Genomic DNA, 22,279 nt, shown 5'->3' with positions numbered 1-22,279 from the left:
TGTTGCCCTAATAATACCTTGCCACACATCTTCATCCTTCACTGGAAGCAAACTTTTGGCAGTCAAGGAGCAGCCCTTTTCCCTGCTCCTATAAATAGGGTGGTGGGCCAGTGAACACACTTGTTGCTGCTGAAAGCCCAACCTGGAGAACCTGGGGCAGCCCAGCAGAGCTAAGGGGAATCACCTGGGTCAGGTCAGTGCCTGCAAGAGCCCTGGGAAGACCACGGGAGCTGATGAAGATCAGAGCCACTGAGTGAACAGTCTTTAAGAAACACCAGGGCTTGTGCAAGCTGAAATGAAGCAAATAAGCCAAATGGAGAAAACAAACTCAAACGAGCCTGTGTGCAGACACTGGGGATGGAAGTAAATAGGTTTCCAGGTCCTGCAGATGTTTATTTCAAAGAATGGAAAGATTAATGAAAAGCCATAAGCTGTACCCAGCAGGGGTGCTAAGAACACTGGGGGTTTGATGTCATCCAGAGTATTATTTGAATAGATAAAACAAGTATTGGCATGTCCAGGCTCAGCCTGACTGCGGGTTGGTATCCAGGGTGGGTTGAGTTCAGCTGGCACTGAAAGTGTCCCCGTTTCTTCCCATTACCATTCTGGAGCCAATCCCAGCACTGGGTTTGGAGTTCAGCCATCCATGCCCAGGTCGGCTCTGAAAGGTCCCGCTGCTGTGTCTGCCACCCAACCTTCCTCATCCCTTTGGAAAGCAGCACAACTAAGCCCCCAGGCCGCATGGACCCCACCAGAGAAGGGGAAGGCTGGGATGTCCCCCTGCCAGCCCTGCAGCCATAGTGGAAGACACTTTGGGCTGCAGAGACCACCACAGCCATCACATGTGGGCCCCCTGTGGGGCCAGGGCTGCACATCCTGGGGGTTCAAAGGGGCCCAGAGGGTGGTTAAAGAGCAATGTGATGTTAAAAAAGCCCCAATTAGGCATGAATAGAGTCTTGCACGTCCCAGGGAACATCGTGCTGCCTGCCTCAACCACGAGCAACACGTTTTGGGGCTGAAGTTAGGACAGGGGCACCTGCAGAAGGTGTGTCTCCACCTGTTTTCTCTCTCAGCAATCTCCCACTTTCACTAATAGCTGATTCCTCCTTGGAGCCCATTTTGTAATGCCTGAACATTTAAGGATGTGCACAGCCAAATACAAGGAACAGGAGTCACTGGGAGGAAGCTGGGTGAAATATTTCTGGCCAAGAACATGCAGGAGGTGATAGCCCCTTTGGCTTTAAAACTCTGTTACTCTACTTGTAATAAATTCCCCAGTCCCTTCCCAACATTATTTTTAACCATCCAGGAAGCTACACAGTTAATTGCTGTCTGTGTGCAAGCTAATTGGCTTGTGGCCTTTCCCGAACCCCTTTTAAGAACAGGCTCAATCATTAGGATCCATTAAAAACGTCCCCAAATTAATGACCTGTGCAAAGTCTGAGCTGGATCCACTCCAGCAGTGGAGGCAGGAGGGTTCCTCCCCGGGCTGGCAGCAGGCTGAGACACCACTGCCAGGACCTGGGCACGGCAGGCAATGTCCTTCTCACCCCAGCCCCCGCTCCCACTAATGGGATTTCCAGGTCCTGGGGTTAAAACATGTTGGCCTCGAGGCAGTCAAGGACTCCTGTCCTGCAATGTGCCAGGAACCATTTCTTCTGGGCTTGGATGTAATTATCGATGGAAATAATTATTCTCCAATTCCATCAAAGGCTGGCTTCCATTCAACCAAATGTTCTCCTCTGATGGATGCTGAGAGTCCCTAACGCTCTAAACTGGCTGGTAATCCCCTCGCATTGAGCTCCACAGACATTGATTGAATATATATATAAAACTGTATTTTTTTCTTATTGTCTTTGGTGTCTTTCATGACTGATATAAAAGTGATGCAGTTTGGTGTGAACGATTACTGTGGCCTCAAAGGAGGGATTATCACACATTCCCTGCTGCTCGTGCCTGCAGCAGGAAAGAAAAGCCCTCTGTGGGTGTTTTGCTGGAGCTGGCCCCAGGAGAGCAGTGAGGATGCTCGGTGTGATGCTGCTGGAAGCACGGAGCTCACTCAGCCCAGAGGATGGGCCAGAGCAGGCAGGAAGAAGAGGAGACAAGAAGGATGCCCAGGGTTTGGTCCTCACTCCGATGCTGAAGCAGTGTTGTCCCCCAGCAGAGCAAAAAACACTTTTCACTGCTTTTCACAGCCCAGCCAGCCCATCTCCTCATTTTGGTCCCATATTTGGGCTCTCCTATGTTTTCCCTCCCTAACAGAATGTATAGACAGCAGAAAGAAATGATCTATTACTACTCTAATAGACATGATGCAGGAAAGGTCACTGGTGGGAAAAAAACCCAAATATTCTTCATGTGAAGGGGGGTGAAACCACCATAAAACACTATGTACATCTGGAGGAGAAGGAGTGGGTGGTGCCAGCCTGCTGTGAGATGGGGAGGTCCCTGTTTATTTTTGCAAGATGCCTGAACTGCTTCCCACCAGCCTTTCCTAAAGGCACGTTACATTTCTGAATCCCACTGCCAGCAGTGCCCCACAGAGCCCCATCTCCTGAGGCCATGCCATCCTGCCTCACTTCCCTGGGGAAGGGATGTCACCCTCAGTTTGTGGAGGCACCATGGGGGCCAGTTAACCACTGCCCTTCCTGCCCATGGATGGGTGCTGGCACCCTCCAGAGAGGATGGGACAAAGACACAAGGCATTCTCTGCCTCAGGGAGCAGAGCTAACTCACAGATATCTCCATCCCTCCATCCCAGGCTGCCATGCTCCATGCCATGGCCAAGTGCCATCGCATCAGGCCATGAAATGTGGCACTTGGTGACACAGACTCCTCTGGGAGCTGAGCCCAGTGACACCCGTCCCCTCTGGCCTCCCAGGGACGTGCAGCCAGCGAGGGTTTGGTGTGCACTTGACATCCCTGTGTGCTGACACCCCGGCGCTGCCGGGCCGGGCACTGCCCTCCTCTGCCCGCAGGCTCCAGTGTCCCAGCCCAGCTCCTCTGTCCCAGCCCCACAGCAGTCTCCTGCCACAAAGCTTTTATCAGTCAGCCTTTTCCCCGCAGTAACTCATCTCAAGAGGAGACAAGAGCAGGAAAATTGTCTTCCTAGTGACCTTTCAGCTGCCGGACCCTGGCACCAGGCCATGTCCCCACCCACAGCCGCATTGTCCGTCGCCTCCCCAGGATGGGCTCCAGCAATCCCAGTCCCTGGTGGCCTTGCACATCCCCTCTGCCTTTCCCAGCTGCTCTGCAAGCAGCAGTGTAAGCAGACTGGGGCTGGATCATGCTAACCAAGCCCTTTTTTTCCCCTATCCTTTATTTTCCTTTGCACACACAGCTGGGTCAGGTGCTGGATGCACCCGGCCGCAAACACAAGCACTTCAGAGGCCCCAAACACTGACTGCACTTGGCAGGCCTGCACTGACAGCACTTCCAAGCTCAGGGCAGAGGATCTTGGAAAACCAGTATAGAAACTTTAATACCTTCCCCGCTTCAGCCCTGAGCAGCTCCAAGTTCCCATCTTCTCTATAGCCCCCAGTGAAAAGGCAGGAGCAGCTCGAGCCAACCAGAGCCCCGAAACAAAAAAAGGTTAAAGCATCTCTGATGAGCCTAATAGCTGTGAATGTTTAACTGGCATTAAATGATGATGGATGGATGCCCGGCCTGGGAACTGGGAACATCAGCCTGTGGAAGGACACAGGCATCCTGAGGGTAAGCAGGAGAAACCCGTGCACCCACAGCCACTCGCACCAGGGATGCTCTCGCCAGTTCTCCTGAGTAACAGGCAAAAAGTGCACAGACAGGTGATGGAATACCTCATTTTTCCTCTCCTTTCCTCACTTGGAGGTTTTGGCTGTGCAGGAGAGGGCAGGTGGCTCTCTGCCATGGCCACATCCCATGTGCTTCTGCCCCAGGCTTCAGTGAGGGTGGTCTGAGCTGCTCAAATAATTTCTAAAATCCACCCTTGGGTCTGAGAAGCCTTTTGGCGCTGGCAAAATGACCCTTTGATTTTCTCTCTTGGTCTCCAGCTTTGCTCATCTGATTGAAAAAGAAAACAGTCAAACTGTTCCCTTGTCCCTGGAAAGGGAGGGGACAGAAAAAAGGGTTGTAAAGACATCTCACAGAAAAAACTCCAGCAGATGTGTTTATGTAAAGCTCTCTGAAATACGCACTAAAAATACCTCTTCAAAATTAGGAGAAGGGGAATATTGTAAGTGCTTCCCACAAGCACACACACACACAAACACCCCATGGCAGGTTCTTTCCCCACCTCATTCAACCCGTTATTATTAGTGCACCAGGAGCCCTGCAGTTTGTTATTGAAAATTATAATAGCAAATCACCGAGATATTTTCCTTGATTACACAGACTCCAAGCCAGTTCAATTTTAATCTTCTCCCCGCTATTTTTTTTTCTGTGCATCAGCAGAGGCACCAGCTGCAGAAAAGCACGTGGTTTTCATGAGGCAGTTTAAACACAGAAGAGAAATACAATTCTGTAATATACATTTTTCATCGAATTTTTGCCAGTCGTGACTCACCTCCCCCTCCTGCTCCTGGGAACCCTGTGTCCTGCTGCAAGCCTCTATGTGGCAGCGGCTCCTTTTCCTTCTGGGACTCCAGAAAGGTTTAACAATTGCTCCTGGCACATCCCGGGCCAAAAAAGCAGCTTGGCTCTTTATTTTCCAGCAGTTGATTTACTATGCGTGGTTAGATCAGAACAGAGGAGCTTCCCTGCTGGAAGAGGCCCCCGTAGCGGTGCAGAATCGGTGCCAGATGCTCTGGGGGATTCTGTGAGGCTGCAGCCCACGGGGAGGGCTCTGTCCTGGGCACCAGCTGGCAGTGGCAGAGGCTCACAGGATGGATGGCCCTGGCAGAGGGAAAAACTCCACAGGGGAAAGCAGTGCCTCCATGGACCATCCTTCTTAGGCAGGGTCAGGCACGAGGGCAAGCACAGCCTCCCCCTGCTCCCCACGGCTGGATCTCCTCGTCCCCAGGGGCACCAAGACCCCCCTTCCCTGTCCCACTTCCTTCCTGAGCACCTGGTCACCTTGCAGGGCTTGGAGTCACTTCTCCTCGCTGCCAGCAATCCAGGATGGCTCTGCTGTCTGCCTGCCAGCAACTGCAGAGACAAACCCGAGGAATATGGCACATGGGCACGTCGTTTCTAAAGGAAACCTGGACTGCTGCCCCATCTCGAACGGTTTCTCCGGCATCTTGTGCCTCCCACGCTGCCGGCTCGGAGGTCCCTGTGGAGCTTCCCGCCCGTCAGCACCTGCACACTGCCGGGCCAGGCTTGCTCTCAGGGGGACAATCCTGTGCCTTTCCTGTCCTCAAATCCTCCTCCTTAGACAAATACCCTGCGGGTTCCCATGTCTGTGTAGGAGCCAGTTTTACCCTCACTCAGGAAATAGGAAAGGAGGAGCCTTGGCTGTCACAGGTGCCTGCAAATGTAGACAGAAGTGCTGACATCGCCACGCTGCCCCATGGGACAGCAAACCTGCACATCCCTGATCCATGTTTTGGGGGACTCCAGGCTCCTGAGTGACCGAGGAACTGGTGTGAGGAGGGACTGGGGCTGAGAGCTTATGCTAAAACCTGCCATAGCCTCATGGCCACTCTCCTCCTGGCAGGCCACAAACAGCACTCCCAGACTCTGTCCCTGCCATTGTCCCCAGGCAGCCTCAGAAAGCCATGGGGGCAACTGCTCCTGGGTGAAGGGGATGAGAGCTGATGGCCAGGCATGGGGGCAACCTGAAGCAGCCCTTGCAGAGCTTGGATCTGAGCTCAAATTTCTAAATAAACTCTCTCCTACAAGCACTGCAGGGCAAAACCAAACTGGATGAAGGTCAGGACCATGGGCTGAGAGGGAGGGAACCCAGCGGCTGTGGTTGGGCACTTCCCAACACAACACTGGGAGCCAGAAGCTGAGGAGCACCAGAAGATGATGCTTAACATTTTAGGAGGGGTTTAAAAAAAAAATGAACTGAAGGACATCCTAGAAAAGAAGCACTTTGGCACTATCTGCGATGTGGTCAGGCTGGAGGGCACCTTCACACCCAAGAGCTGCATAGTGCCAGACCCTGTTCCAGGGACCATCAGATGCACCCATTCCCTCCTTTGTCCAAAACCCTTGCTATCTGGCATGGCAAACAGCAGTGAAATAGTGTATTTGCCAATAACAGCTCGTTAAATTTTAATCAAATAGGGAATTGTGAGCACACATTTACCAGGAGCTCCTGGGAGCGCTGAGAGATCACTTTAAAAATGAATTAGTAATAGGGCACGTTGGAAGCAGCAAGGAGAAGACGGCTGGAGAAGATCCACTTGGAGCAGAAATGCTGCCTTTGCCACTCACATAAAGCTTTCTCCTCCTTGCTTCTTTTGAATTACCACTGGAAGAAGAGGGCAAAACACACTGAGATAATTCCAAAAAAACCAACCTGTTTATGCAGCTGCTGCCCGCCTATGGAGCTGCCCTGGGAATGACTCCGGTTGACTGCTGCCCACCCCATCCCTCCATCCATACATCCATCCAGGCTGGGGACAGGGACACTCAGGTCACTGCAGGCCATTAATAAGCCACCCACTGAGTCACTCAGGGGGTCCCATGTGTCCTGTCCCATGTGTGCTGGGACACAGTCACGGTGTCACCTAGTGAACAGCAATCCCAAGGGCTCAGCTTGAAATAAATCCAACATTAAAAAATGCTCAGACCCCCCAGGGCAGACCCACAGGTGCATCTGAATGGGTGTCCCAGCATGGGTGTTCAGTGGCATCACCTGAGCAAGGTCTGGCACAGCAGGGGTCCCTGGAAATCCTCCCATTTGGGGCTTATCTCCTGAACTTCCATCCCCCCACGGTGCCCAGGGCTGCACTGCCGGGGCCACGCGGGGCCAGGAGGGTTCAGTGACACTGCAGGAAGCAGATGTTCCCGTGGGGGGAAGCGTGGGCAGCAATTAGCTCCTGTGGAAAGGAATTAAGCGACGGATTTCTGCTGCTGAGAGAAGAGCCTGCAATGTCCCCAGCCCAGGAAGGAAGGTGGCAAGTGGGATTTAACACCCACACTGGGGTTTTTTTGTGGCCAGAAGGGCTCTTTGCCTCCCTGTCTCACAACTGCTGTCAGCTGAGCTGGGAAACTCACAAATTGCTGCTTTAGATGGGAGGGTTTGGTTTGACTCCAATCCTCCTTCCCTGTAACACCCCCTGGTCCTGTTGCAAACACCTCAGTGGTTGTGCCACCTACCCGGGAAGGACTGGTGAGGAGGTTTTCAGTTAAGGATAGTTTCTGGGAGGGAAAACAGAAACCTTTCTGCTCCCGCTCTGCTTCAGGGAGGGAGGGGCTGGTATGGTTGTGCCATCCCTGCCACGTGGCAGTCGTTGGAGTGATCAGTGCTGCAGCACTCAGGGCTCTATGGGGGTCAGAGCCTGAAACAAACCTCCTTCTCTGCTCCCAAGTCTTGTCCACAACCATCCACACCACTCTGCGACTGTGAATATTGTTTTAAATCATCCCAAAAAAGAAAGGAAGGGATATTTTTTGGCTTGCTGTTTCCTAGGGGGAATGTTTGGAAGAGGCAGGTGGGTCCCCGTGGCAGACCCTGCCAGGAAGGGCTGCAGAGGATCATTTCAGTTTTCATCCTATCCATCTTTAATTGGGTGTAATAATAATTTTATTGCTTGCTGGGATTTGTGAGGCTGAACTAATATTTGTAAAATGCTTTGCTATCCTCAGCTGAAAGGCAATCCAGAGTGGCAAAGCCCCGGTGTTATTCACATTTGGATAATCCAGAATTATTCATAAACAAAAATCAAGATTATGCAAATATATTCATTAGTTCTCGGAATACCTCCAGGAAAATAGAGGAATTAGTTTTGTTAACAATTATGTATTATGTAAGTGTGTGTCTAAGCACGCACAGACCCCGCGCTGGGGCGCGTTCGCCTGGGACTCATCCCGGGATCTCAGAGTGCTGGAGAACAAGGGCTTGGCCTGTGCAAAGCAACCACCTTAATTTTGGGATATCCCAATGCCCCACATCGAGTGACAGCTCACACCACAGACCCCTGTGCTCCCCCAGGGTCCCACTGGCTGTTCTTCAGCCAAAAGAGCAGAGACACCCCCAGTGTCCCCTCTGCACCCAGCACAGACAGCCCACACATGAGCACTGTCACCTTTTTCTACCCAGAACAGCCTTTCCTACCCAAATGAGGAGTTTTATGGTACATGCAGGGCCAGGCAGCTGCAGAAGTGGGATCTGGATGCAGCCCCCTCACTCAGGACCTGTCCTTTATGCCCAGCACAAGCCCTTGCATGATGCCAGCTTGTGCCCAGCCCGGCTTTCTGCAGCGTGTGACCGTCTATTTGGGATGTGCTGGGAAACAGGAGATAAAGGTGCATTGAAAATACCGCATGGTTTAATTAATGCCACATGCCTTTCACTCTATAGGTTGTGTGGATGGTTAATTATTTTTATAAAGAAAATAATTAGTCCCAATCAAGGCAGAAGCTCTCCAGAATTACAGCTCATTAACCGCTCTCACATTTTTCTGTTCTATAAAAAGTCATGTGGTGCTGATGAAGATTATAGACCCTTGGAATCAGCATTAAATACAAATTCAGACAGTGTTACCATCCTATTACCATCAACTGCATCGACTTGGCTTCGGTAATTGCAGCTGGAGATGAAGGGCAGGGATTTCTGCTCCACACAATCTCTGGAAACAAGCACTTTGCCCATTAGTTTGCCAGAAACAATGTGACACCAAGCCCTGACTTGGCTAAGCACATCCCCCAGGAGATGACAGCCACCAAGGAGAAAGGGGAAAGCTTTGCAGGGGATGGGAAGATGAGGGGTGCTCAGGGTTGGTTCAGCTCCACCTGGCAGGAGGGGCTGCTCCTGCCCAGAGCAGGGGGGACCATGCAGGTCCAGTGCTCATCTAAATTAGGAAGGTGAACCAGATAACGATGCTGAAATCTGTCCTATGGTCTGGGGTGGCAAAGCCACCAGTCCAGTGAATGGAAAGAGCCAGGAGATGCAGAGGGGGCGAGGAACAACCTTTAAGCAGTGGAATCATCCTCATGGGACATGGGGGAAATATGACATGGCTGGATGCTCTTGTCAGGGATGGGGGAGCATCCGCAAGCATCTCCCTCTGGACCGTGCTGGTCCAGGCTCTGTGCCGGGTCCAGCTCTATTGAACGTCGCAGAGACCTCGCTCAAAGCCTAATTGAAAGAAATCACAGCACATTAAAGGGAGCTCAGGTCAAATCAATACCAACGTGGTGGGGAGGGCGAGCGGGGGGAGCAGAGCAGTGGCTGTGTCCCAGCACCAGCTCAGGCTGTGACTGTGGGCTCCACTGCCTGCTTTTCCTCCATGGAAAGGCAGGGTGAGACCCCCTGCTCCATGTAGGACAAACCTGGCAGCAGTGCAGGGCCAGGGTTGGCAGTGGCAGCCGGAGGCAGGGAGGGGGGCAGGGGAGCCATGGGTCCTCAGGATCCTGCTTTTCAGTTTCCATTAATCAGGGATGGATGTGCCTTGGGTGGCATTTGAAGCCCAGAGAGCCGGCAGGCAGCTCTTGGCCCTCAAGCCTCCACCACAAAATTAACCCACCCATCCCCACAGCACAGCTCCTGTGCCAAAAGCCCTTGAGCATCCCAGTCCTCTTGGAGAGATGGGGATGAGGAAACTGGGGCTGTGGGTGGAAAAAACATTTATGGGAAGCTCTGAAGGCAATGGGGTAGTAACTACTGCCACAAGGCAGAAAACAGTGGGAGCCAAACCTGCCACTGGCACATGCTGCCAGTGTTGTGCCTTTAGGTCTGTCCCTGCAGGTGCTGGGATGCTCCACACTCACAGCAAGGGCAGGGACAGGGACCTGGCCACCAGGCACAGCCACACAGCCCCAGCACATCCCATGACAGGCACGTGCCTGAAGCACAAAACAGCTGCATCTGCCAGCCTGGACTCTTCAAAAGATCCAAAATCCCTCCAAAAGATACAAAGGACATCCTTCACCTTCACTGGCTCCTGAACCACATGTGGGAAATGTTCAGGAAAACACAAGGACTTAATCCAAAACTGTGCCAACAACTTCTCCAGCAATCAGACAGAACAGGCAACTGAGTCCCTGCATTCAGGGGTGTCCTGGGATCCTGGGGGAGATGCAGCCAGCATGTCATGTGTCCTGCAGAGTTCAGCCCGCACAGTGACCCCTCAAGGCTGCCAAGGTCCAGGGACATGGCCAGAGGAGCTCACCAGGAGATCAAGCTCATCCTCCATTAGGAGACACAGGGCACAGCCAGGCCAACAGCCCATGGGCTCCAGGGCTCCCCAGCAGGTCAGGCTGCAAATGCCCCTCACAGGGATGAACCAGCAGCTCTCTTTGTTCCTCCTCCGCTGGTGGTGCCCACCCAGCCCCCTGCACCTCCCTCTCCCAGCACGTGTTATCCACCTGGCTCTCCGCTCCGGAGGCCCCGCACCATCGCCCTTTAACCCAGCCAACGCCTGGCTGATGGGCACACAGAGGCAGGGATGGGGCACACAGAGGCAGGGATGGGGCACACAGAGGCAGGAATGGGGTGGGTGATGACAGATAACCACAGACCCTGTCTAACACACAAGGAAGGGCAGGCGACACGTGGGCACAGGTCTCCTTTGTCGCTTTGGTGCTTTTTTTTGTATAAGTTCCTGATCTTGGAGTTTTCTGGCGATTTAAAACCTCATCCCTTGGAAGAAGCAGTGCTGACCCCACTTGTCTTGTTTCTCCCATCGTAACAAACCTGGCTGGGCTCTGATCAGAGCAGGGGGACTTGAAGAGGGCAAACATTTGGTAGGCAATAGGTTTGCCGAGTTAAAACACCAGCCTCAGGGGTAGATCTGTCCAAATCCCAAACTGCCTCCCACCCCCACTATGCCACAGCCATGTCCAGGCCCACTCTGGTAGAGCAGGAATGCTTCTCTGGCTGCAGCCAATGGAGCCGTGGAGAATAAGCTATGATATATTTACATGCTATTATAGATTGGTGTTACACTTGCACAGCTTTGGTGGGCAGGGGGGGTTGTACGGCAGCTCCAGCTGACCCACAGATTAATGCAGCAGGAGCTCTTTAACTGTGAAATCTCTCTTAATGCAAAAATATTTCTCTTGCTGGGCAGTGGCTAATTCTTCATCCTGACAGTAATATAGCTAAAATCCCAGCCTCCTACCCCACTCTGTTCTAGTCACCCTCCAACACACACAGGCTCAGAGATAAATTCACTACAACCAACCCATTGCCAAAGTCCCATCAAGTTCCAGCAGGATGATGCGCTGCTGGAATTTGATGTTATCGGCAGACAAAACCCATTTTTTTGTCACTGCCTGTGGGTCTCAGAGCATTTTCAGCCACCTGCATGCAAGGTGGGCACCTCACCCCAGGCCTGGGGCCCAGCAGCACAAAGGCTCTTGCAGCCCATACCAGCACGTCACAGCCTCCCCTGCCCCAGGGAGGAGAGAGCAGAGCAGCCCCACAGGCAGCAGGCCCTTCCCACAGTGTCCCCTCTGCCCACCCAGGCACCCCCTCAGGGGTGAATAAGATGTCTGGGGCAGGGCAGCAGCTGCTTCTTCTTCCCTATGTCCCCAAGACATAAATTAAACATGAGGTGTTAAACGGGTCATTGGTGGAGCTGCCTCCAGACCGGGGACTCATTTCAGCCTGCCTGAAACACCAGTACAGTTTTTAATAGAGTTTTTTTTCCTTGCTTGTATTATTTTTTATAAGCCCTTCCTGCAGTCCCCGCTGCGCTGGCAGGGAAAGTGTTCCCGCCGCGTGCAAAAAAACCTGCTATTTTTAAACTCCCAGTGTTTGTCAGCGCTTTCGGCTCGAGTGGCTGACAGAGAAACCAGTTTTGCAGCACCCGGTGTCCCGCAGAGGGTTCTGTGGCCTTTGCCAGGTGATGGTGGCAGCAAGACATGGGCACTGCCAGCAGCGTTGGTCCATCCCCCTGGCACGTGCCAGATCTGCACCACACCAAAGGCCTGGTAGGGATGCTGTGCCATTGGGATCCACTGCTCCTGCCAGATTTCAGGCACCACGACCTCTGTGCCTTTGCCCACACCTATAAAATCACTAAGCGAGGCTGCAAAGGCAAACTGGCTCCTGGGATTTGGCTTTTCTCCCTGCCCTTTGCTGGGAATGCCAAAGGGCTCTGATCCAGGCATCGAACACAGCCCTGTTTTCCAGCTGATGGCACCGCCAGGGATTGGGGCCCTAGAAGGACCAAGGGGATGGGAGCAGTCTGTGGGTCTCCATGGGGCAGGGAAGAACTGTGGGTCTCAGCAGACCCACACTCTCCTAACAGCAAAGAGCTCCCAGGGGCTCACACCAGACATGGGGCTGTGGCAAATCCCTGGCACCCCCTGCAGCCAAAACAGGTGGGATTTGCTGGCCTGGGTCAGGCTTTGCAGGGATGAAGAGGTTTCAGTGCCCACAGGGAGAAAAGAAGGAAAAAAAAAAAAGAGAGAGAAAAGGAAAGGGTGGTCATGCACGAAATGATTTCATTTCTGTGATGCAGGGTTTGCATTTGATAAGTTCATCTTATAGAAAAATGAGCGTATAGAAAGGTGCAGCTGCCAGACATGGAGATGTGGGAAGGGGTTGGAATGGGGCTGAGCGGAGACGTGCTCAGCTCCAGCCATGACCTGCTGGAAGGAGAAATCTCCCAAGCCCAGGGACCCAAAGGGAGAGTGGGGAACCCCCCACACACAGAGTGGGGTCTGCACAGGCCCTTTCTGGGGACAAGCCACAGCAGGACAGGCTGCCCTGGGTGGTGGGGGCAGGACGGTGACAGCAAGGAGACAAGAGCAGCCACAGGACCCAGCGCTGGGCAGAGGCTTCTTAGCAATCCCTGTCATCAAGGTCATCACTGCTATTTATTATTTAGGGGCCCACAGCCCTAAATATTCATTAGTTGGATGCCGTGGGAGGGGTGTGAACACGTGTGCAGGGTTCAAGTGTCCTGCTCTCCGGCCTCTCCAGGGATGGGAGACAAGGAGGAATGGGGGCTGGCTGGATGCAGTGTTGCTAAGGGGGCATCTGCCAGCTCTCCCTGAGCCAGGCAGGGAAAGATCTCAGCCCTGCAAGACCCTAAACTGCCACATTCTGCCCTGTTTCTCCACACTTTGGTACATCCATGAAACAGCCTCACTCAAGTGCTGGGATGGTGCTGGGCCAGGCGGGAGACCCCACGGCCAGCACAGCTCCCCAAAGTGCCAGACCCCCCCAGTGCTGCACTCACAAACCCACACCCCTGGCATCTGCAGACGAGGGGCTGCCTGGCAGCCAGGGCAGTGTCTGCAGTGGCTTTGCTCAAGGATGGAATCAAATATTTCTACAAAATGATCCTCCAGCCAGCCAGTGGAGTTTCCCCCCCTTTTGCTTCCTTCCACCTGATTTCATCCCTCATCTGAAGAGATCAGATACGGTGCTTCCCCTGGCACAGCACAGGCACTGCAGGCCCCAGACTCCCCTCTCCCCAGAGATGGGGCAGCAGCAAGTCCCAGATCCAGGGAGAGCCTCACCCCGTGTTTCCCCACCAGGTGCTGTGGACCTTCACTCTCAGCAGCTGGGCCAGGTTGTGCCCATGGAACCTGGAGCCCCGGAGCAGAGCTCACCAGAGCTCTCAAATGGACTTTTACATGTCAGAAATGACCTGTCACCAAAACCACTACATTTCCCACTGCCCCTTTGGTTGCCAGTCCCTGCAGTGCTGGTCTGGGGACAACTCTCAGCCTCACGTCCACTTTGGGGAGCTTTTAGTTGAAGGCAACAAAGCCCCACGTGGTCACAGCAGGGGTATGGTGGGGAGAGGCAGCACTTCTGGGGGTACCCCAGTAGCACTAAGAAAGCCCCATCCATGAGCTTGGGGTTCTTACAGGGGCTTCCAGTGGCCTTTTCCCTGAATCCTTAGGTGCTTGTACACCTTCCCACACTGGAGCACAGCACACCTGGCTAAGGTATCCATTAGTGCTGAGCCTGGCTGTGCTGCCTGGCACTCACTGCATCCCACCCAGCCCTGGCAGGAACCTCCATCCCCTTGTCCCTCATACAGAGGTGGGACAGAGGTGTCCCTCACCCCACCAGGGAGGCCAGTAGGGACACGGTGCCAAGCACCAGTCCAGTGGAGAGGCAGATGGACAGGGCCGGGGGAAGGAGGAGGAGGATGAAGGCTCTGCGAGCAGCAGGGAGGGAATCCTGCGGGCATCCCCTGCTCTTCCCCTCACTCAGCTGCCCGTAGCCTCCCAGCAGCTCCCGAGCTGCCTAATTAGCTCTCCCCGCTCCCATCGCCGTCCAGCTGGAGCCGGAGGGCAGGGGCAGACAAAAGCCTCCCTTTTGACAGCCCCTCCAAGGAAGGGGCTTTTCTTCTCCCCCTCCGCTTTTCTTTTCAAGCGCCTCTCCCCCCTCTTGGGCCGGGGCCACGGGCTCATTAGCACTCGGGCTCGTTGGGAGCGGAGGGAGCAGATGGCAGCCAGGCGGCTGGCGCGGCCGGCACCGCCGCCGCCTCTTCCCGCGGAACAGATGCCCGACCAACAAGGGGGAGGATTAGCGGGAGTGGGGGACCATCCGCACAGCAGGGCTGCCAGCGGGGCTTCCTCCCCAGCAGCACACCCCGCATCGATACCCAGGGGCTGCCAACCCGCTGGGGACGAGCTGGGGATCGGGGCCACCGGAAGGTGGCTGGGAAGCCAGAGGTTGGGATGGCCAAAAGTCACTGCAAAGGCCACACGGGGATGGCAGATGCCTTCTGCCCTCGATGGGGTACTGTGTCCCCTGGCACTGCAGTGCCATGACTGCTCCCACCCCGTCCCAGTGCAGCCAGGGAGGACACATCACCCTTGTCCCAGCAGGTTTGCAGCAGCAGCAGCACCCAGACCTGTCTCTGAGATCACCTTCAATGGCAAACCAGGCGGTGAAACTGGGCTTAATCCCACTTCAGCAACACATCCCTCCCTCCCCCTCTGTGCCCGGTGCATCCCGGGGGATTAAGGGTTAAAGCACAAATCCCCTGCACTGCCCTGGTGTGACCCACTTAGACCATCTGGCAGGGAGGGAGGCAGGAGCCTCCTTTCCCCCAGCACTGCCAGAGCTCACCCGTCACTGGCTGCCCCAGGAACAAACACCAGCACTCATCGCCTCCAGCTCCAGCACTGCCCTCAAAGTGGATTTTGGATGAGTTTTGGGGGACAGGACAGCTCGTACCACACTACCATGGCTGGTGGAGTGGGAGCAGGGAAGGCAAACACCCCCAAAAGAATCCCGCAAGCCCCCAGACTGCCATCACCTCTGGGTCCCAAGGATACCCTGAGGCATCTCCCACCTGGCTGTCCTCAGGTTCCTGGCACAGGCACTGCTGGAATATGCAGCAGCGCTGGGAGAAGTCAGGCTGCTGAGTGGGATGGAGCTCGCAGCTGCTGCGCTGTGGCAGAGGTCATGGCCAGGGAAGAGATGCAGTCAAAAGCTCAGCCAAGAGGGAGGAAAGGGGATCCTGGGGATGGGGTTAGAGCATGGCGGTGACACCCATCCCCAAAGCCTGGGCAGAGCCACCTTATTGCAGGAGATTTAAAAAGCATTTTCAGGTTCACAAGAGCCAAAGCCCCATCCTTATGGAGCAATGAGAGGGAGTGAGGGCACCCTGGCTCAGCAAGAGGGGCTCAGGGCAGCGTAGGTGGTCCCTGTCCCTCACCCCATCTCTCCCCAGCACGCTGGGCACACAAACCCCTCAAATCCCACACTGGGATTTTGCATATGCTGGAGCAATCCCCTGCAAAGGCAAGTGTGGGGTCAGCCCCAGCCCTGCACAGCCTCCCCACACCACCCAGTCCCTCACCCCCTCCTGCACAGCGAAGCCTTGCCAGACCCTGTGTGGGAAAAGGTTAATTGGAAAAGCCCCTTTCCCCAGCACCTCATTTTTTCCTTTCACTCTGCAAACTGGTCAATAATCCATTTACTTTGGCAGAGCCCTGCTCTGGGCACAAAGCTGTGTTGGGGGCCGGATTTCATGCCCCACCCCAGCCCCAGCAGGATGAGGAGGGATGATATTAATGTACTCTATTGTTCCAGGATGAACTGTGGGTTTAGCAGAGCTTTAACCCCTCAAAGCTCCTAGAGGGGAATTTCAATGGAAGAAGCTTTATCTCCAGAACCAGCAGGAAGGTGGTGCTGAGGGATGGGGCAAGGGCAAAGCCAGCTGGAAAGAGGGGAAAAAAATCACCTTCTGTCCTGGGAACACCACCGCTGCCCCTCAAGGATGCAGGACTGAGCCCTTAGCCCAGGGCACCCAGCAGGGATGGCTTTGGGCTCTGCCCACTGGGGGGATTCCTGGCAAGACCCCCATGCAGCAGCTGAGCCCCTTGGCACTCCATGAGGGCTCAGGCTCAGACAGTAAAACTGATGAGGAGACGGGCAGCCCTGGCCTAGAAACCATGCCAACATCACCACTGCGGGAAGCGCGGGGCCGCATCCAGGGCAGGGTGTTTTCAGGGGACCAGCTGTCAAGTGTGGGAGAAAACAGGAATCCAGATGGTCATCTTAATTTTTCATTTGGCTAACTGGTCTCCCCATCTCCTCTCTGGTGCGCTCTGCTTGCTGGCACCGCAGTCATTTGCTCTTAAATTAGCCGGGAGTATAGTCAGGGAAGAAAGGCCGATCCGAGCAGTGGCGCAGCGAAACCTTCAGGAAAAACAAACCCAGAGTGGAGCTGGGCACAGAGGCCACTACGAAAGGATCTGCTGCAAGCCATGGGGCTGCTCTCACCACGAATGGGGAGCAGGAGCCTGGCTCTGGATATTGCTGGACTACGAGCCTAGTGCCAGCTTGGGGACATCACTGTGTACCCCGATGGGGACCTGCTGCAAAGCCCCTGGAGATGTGAACCTGCCCAGACAGCAGCCTCGGGCTCCTAGCAGAGCCCTGTGGGATGTGAGCCGAGCCAACAGCCCTGATGAGAGGAGCTGGGAACGGCAGTCTCCCTGTCCCCACAGCCCTTGGTGTCAGCCCCCCGAGCAGCAGAGCCCCTGTGTGCCTGGGGACAGGGGTGAGCGCAGCACGTGCCCCGTAGGTCCCGGGGAGAGCCCCGCCGGGCTGACCCCGCTGGACACGTGTGGCGATGGCAGCGGCACAGACGGCCACACCGCAGGGAACGGCCCCGGCCCGCGGCACACACTGCGAGGAGACAAAAGGCGCCGGGCTCCACTGACACGGGGACCTGGCAGCACCGTGACCAGCTGTGTGGGGCACACCCCGGCTTGGGGACCCCGTCGTGCAGGGCCTGACAGTGCTGAGGTGTAAACCACAGCAAAGCTGAGCTGGCGGGTCCGTTTTATCGCGTGCCGAGAGCTCCTGGCCGCTGCATGGACAGTTCCCTTCCTGCCGGAGCCGGCACTGCCAGCAGAACAGAGAGGTACACGCGTTTGGGAACTTTTTAATGGAGCTGCAAACACCCCGAGCTGCGGTGCTCAGCCCCACCGGGATGTCCGTGCAATCTGAACTGCCGTTTAGAGCCGGGCATCATTCCTGGCACCAGGCTGGCTATATTTTCCCCAATACCCTGATTTGTTGCCGTATTTCACCTCCAACTGCAAGATATTTAAGCAGCACGGCTCATTTAGGCACCTTCAGGCAGGAGTGTGTGTGTGTGTGTGTGTGAGCCAGCACCCAGCCTGCCAACAACCCCTTTGGGTGCCGACCGTAGCCGATGCAAGGGATGGAGAACGACACCGTGGTTCCTCTCCCTCACAAAGGCTGAAGCCCTGCAAACGCTGCCTGTGTAAACAAGATTTGCTCTTCTCCTTCGGAAGCTTAAGCCATGCCTTTCCCATTTTCCTACCCAGGTTAATGGAAATCAGAGAGACTGAAAAAATTCATGCTCGGCAGCTGGGCTGCAGGGGCAGAAGTGACCCCCATCCCTATTGTTGCTCTCAGCCTCCACTGGCACGGGAAGCATCCGAAACAGCGCTCTCCCCATGAGCTCTTTATTCCCTAGTACAGGCTGAGCCCCCGATACCCAGCCCACTGCAGACCAAGCCCCTCTCCTCTACAGACCCATCACCTCCACGGAACTTTGGGTTGTTGCCCACACCAGGTGAACAGCAGCCAGCAGTGTTAAAAACAGACCAAAGAGAGAAGAGAACAAGCAAAAGCCTCCTTTCCTTATAAAAGCAGTGCAAAGAGGGTATTTTTAACCAATATTGAGACAGTCAGCAAAATAAAGCTGGTTTAAATTAGATTGTGCATGCTTGTGAGGAAGCCACACGGACCCTTGCCCGTGTGACAGCCCAGCAGAGCGGCTCAGAGGGTACCTGCAGTCCTCCTGCCTTGTTTCATGGGTTTGCTCAGCCTCTAGCAAACATGAGGGGCACTGGCCTCCCCGGAGCAGGAGGACAGGGCAGGCACCAGATGTGCAAAGCCAAGGCTGCTTGGCTGTGGGACCAGGGGGACACCAGCCCCAGAGCTGCCCCAGTCCATGGCAGTGACAAGGCTCCTTGGGCTGCACATCCCTGGGGTGTATCAGTCTCCCCTCCGTGACAAGGCAGGGTCCAGCTGAAGAGGGGCTGTTCCCCATCCCAGGCTTCACCTTCCCTGATGAAGGAGTAGTGACACAGAGACATGACGACCAGCAGGACATACACCCCAGGGCTTTGCTCGTCAGGGATGGAGCTGGCCACACTTTCTGGCTGATGCCCCCCACCACTGTCCTCCCTCCATAGCCCAGCTAGAACTTTCCATACCCTCACTGTGCTCCCCTTGGTGTGTAGCAGTCAGCTCCTAGACTCCAAGCACCACCAAAGTTTCCCAAACCTGCCCTGCTCCAGAGCACAGCACCTGCCTGGGGAGGGGGCTCAGCCAGCCAGCATCCCCTTGCCCCGGGCATGGAGAGGATCCCCCGGGTCTTCCAGCCACTAGCTGGCTCGGTAGGGAGACATTCAGAACCCTCCTGATGTTGTGGAGGGGGCTGGGGGTCGAGCGGGTCCCGGGGTCCCCCAGAGCCCCCCCTCCCGTGCCCCCGCATCCCTTACCTGGGCAGCGGCTTGCGGGCGGTGATACTGGCCACGATGATGCTCTCGGGCCGCGGCATGGCCACGGCTTTAAAGGTGCCTCGCCAGAACTTCTCGAAGAGCTGCTTCTCGCCCTGCTGCACGCCGGCCATGGCCCCCGGGCCCCCCGGCACCGCGGGCCGGCCCCGCCGCTGTCCGCGGTGCTGAGCGCTACATCCCCCGCGCCGCCGGCCCGGCCCCGCTCGGCTCGGCCCGCAGCCCGGCCCGCTGCGGGAAGTGCGGCCCCAGCCGCCCTCGCCTCCCGTTTTGTGCCGGCGGGGCGGGCAGAGGGGCCGGACCCGCCGCCGTCCCCTCCCCGGCACCGCCCCCGCCGCAGCTGCGCCCGGAGCGGCCGCGCCGAGCCCGGCCCGGGGAGGGGAGGGGGCGGCTCGGGGGACCCGCGGCCCCGCTCCCGAGGGGCTCGCTCCCCGCCGCACCACGGGCCGCCTCGCTGCTCGCCCCGACCAGGTGGCTCTGGGGGGCTCCCACCCCCGCACAGACCCCGGGACTGTCCTTGTGTCATCCCATCATTACGTTCCCCAGCACAGGAGACACTTCCAGCTCGCTGCTGGATGGCGGCCACCCCTGCACTTTGCCCTTTGCGGGGCACAAACCCTCCAGGGCAGAGCAAGTCCCTGTCCCCCCAGAGAGGTTACCAATAACCTTTGTGTTTGCCCAGTCCCAGCCAGGCACAGGGGAGAGCCTGGAGCCAAGAGCTGGGGGAGAAAGCAGCAGGAGGCCGTGGAGACCTCTCTGTCCATACCGGGACCCATATGGGAAAGATTTTGGAAGACAACCTCTTTTTTTCCTCCCTCTCCCCATCCCTTCCCATTTATCTGGAATGGAGCTGCAGGCTGGGGAATCCCACAGCAGGGTCCCAACCAGCACAGAAAACAATTCCTCACCTTCCAAGGCAGGATTTGACCTGCCGGGACTGGGCGCACGGGAAGGGAAGAAGGGCTGGGGCGGTGCAAGTGCAGTGCTGCGAGATTTTCCTCAGCCCCTGTGCCGAGTACAATAAAAACGTCTTTAGGAGAAAATGCTTCTTCTACCAGATGCTTTGAAGCACAAGTAAAAGCTGGTGACCTTGGATGAATGAGACTCTCTCTATTGTGCCTCAGAAACCCGCATGATACGTTTATGTAAGCGGCGGGGGGATAATGGAGCCCAGAACAATAGGCAGTGGGAGCTGGTGAAGAAGGAAAATCACAGGCAAACTTAATCGCTTCTTTGCGATAAATACAAAATTAGCAGAAGGCTTGTTCTGGCAGCGTTGTTTGCTAACTCCTCCTTCCCTGCCCCGTTTTGCTTCCTGCTCCCAGTGCCAGGGCTCTGTCCCACTGATACCCAGGGTCAGACAGCCCCGAGCTGTGTCCCCACACAGACTCACAAAGCCAGAGCCCCGGTGGCACGCGCTGGACAGCGCCGGCGGGATTTGTGCCGAGAGGCCACGGACGGCTGGAGACGGATCCTGGGGAAGTGGCGGCAGTGGGAGCAGGCACGGATCCAGCAGGGCTTATAGAAATGCTGTCAGCTCTGCCAGACATTGCCTAAAAGCCTGATAGGGAAGGACGACATTCACGCACAGCGGAGAGATGCTCACTGGGAGGCTGCTCCCCCCGGGAAGCTGCCCAAGGGCAACGGCTGGGAAAGGCCGGTTGGGAGCTACAGCTCTGCTCTGGCCCAGGGCACACTGTACGTGCCATGGGCAGGAAGTGTCGGAGTGGGGGCCCTCCAGGGACTGTCACTGCCAGGAAAGAGCAGAGGGAGCAGGGGAAAGGGCTTGAGAGGTCTAGATCAGCTACACTGTGAAAACACGGCTGGGGAGGGCACAGACAGCACCCATGGCAGACACAGCAGGCACCCACCTCCCCAAACAGCCACCACTGGGCCATCACTCTTCTGCAGCAGTTGGGCAGGGACAGGGACTCCCCACCCAAGCAAATAAAAGCTTGGTTTTCCTGTGGCCCTTCCAGTCATTCCTGTAGCACACAGCCCGTTCATTAGGAACCTCTTTCCCTTCAGAGCACATTAAGCTCACCAAAGAGAGATCAGGTGTGAGTACACACATGCCCTGGTCTCTGATTTGCTGGTGAATGACCTAGTTGTGGGGTGGGGGTCAGGCAGAAGCCTCACTGGCACTGTCAGCCTGAACCCTCCCCTTGTGGCTCATTAACCAAGTACCCTGCAAGGCATCAGCATCCCCTGAGCTTTGCAAGATGAGTCCAGCCACTCCCAGCTGCGACCAGAGTCCTCGTGGCACTCCAGGGCATTTCAGCCCTTCCACTGCTCTAATCGCCCGAACATTAACTCCCAAATAAAAGGAATAATAAATGTTTGCACTATTAAATTAGCAGCACGGGTGGCGTGTGGGCAGGAGGGAGGCTCCGATCGTTACAAGAGCCCTCTCTCCTGGCGTACCTTGTGGAGACATCAGTGAGCCAATTAAGCAATTGGCTGGGTTAACGGAGGCTCCCAGGAATAGACTTCACTGCTATAGAATAACTGCACTGTAATAAATTGTCTCATAAATAAACAGCCTGAGAAAGCATTACAAGACACCCAGAAAAGGCACTACATCATAAGCAGAAACAATGCTCTATGTTTCCAGTGTGTCTATTAACCCGTGGCATTGCCAGTGGTCCTGCAGGGACCTGTGGGGCTGGTGCCATGGGGGTGGTCACTGCTGCAGCATCCCCAGAGCCCTTGCAGGTGCTGCCCACCCTGTGGGATCACTGTTTGCCAGCAGCACACAGCTGCGGGTTACCCACCCCATAGGACTGCCATAAATGCCACCCCAGGTTATTTACAGCCCCAGTGGTAACGTGGGTCTCTGCCAGGTTCAAACATTTGCACCCAAATGTGTGCAATAAACTGTAGCAGAGAGAGCGAGTTCTGGGATGGGAACAGGGAAACTGGGAATTGGAGGATGACTGCACAACTTTCTCCAAAGCAGAATGAATAAATAAAATATAAAAGTATAAAATAAAATATAAATAATATAAAAGTATAAAATAAAATATAAATAATACAAAACATAAAAACTCTCTTCCTTAGAGTGCTCTTCTTCTGTTATTTTGGGGGTGGGGGGGTGGTTTAGTGACACAAAGGGCTGAGCCTGGGCTTCCCCCTTCTGCATGGGGGTCTGCAAACCAGGCTCTTCCCAAGGCTGCTGGCCCCCAGCCCCACTTGCTGCACCCAG

At 55.4% G+C, this 22,279-nt stretch overlaps 1 protein-coding gene across 4 annotated transcripts in view; it reads right to left on the bottom strand.

Annotated features, from left to right (window-relative positions):
• The window catches only part of SRRM4 (serine/arginine repetitive matrix 4), a 48,004-nt gene extending 28,712 nt beyond the window's left edge, over positions 1-19,292 (bottom strand). For 3 of the 4 annotated variants that reach the window (XM_027714113.2, XM_039384144.1, XM_039384143.1), the window contains exon 1: positions 19,060-19,292. In XM_027714113.2, coding sequence (XP_027569914.1) covers positions 19,060-19,190 — 131 coding nt within the window. In that variant the 5' untranslated portion in view covers positions 19,191-19,292. The remainder of the gene's footprint in view (positions 1-19,059) is intronic. The other variant, XM_027714114.2, reaches the window with a different exon arrangement.
• Positions 19,293-22,279: the final 2,987 nt, after the last annotated feature.

The sequence above is a fragment of the Pipra filicauda genome, unplaced genomic scaffold, assembly GCF_003945595.2.
Source record: "Pipra filicauda isolate LSUMZ 115617 unplaced genomic scaffold, ASM394559v2 scaffold33_size4404698_pilon, whole genome shotgun sequence".
Lineage (NCBI taxonomy): Eukaryota > Metazoa > Chordata > Aves > Passeriformes > Pipridae > Pipra > Pipra filicauda.
Note: the sequence above shows the minus strand (reverse complement) of the source record. Positions and strands in the feature narration are given on the sequence as shown.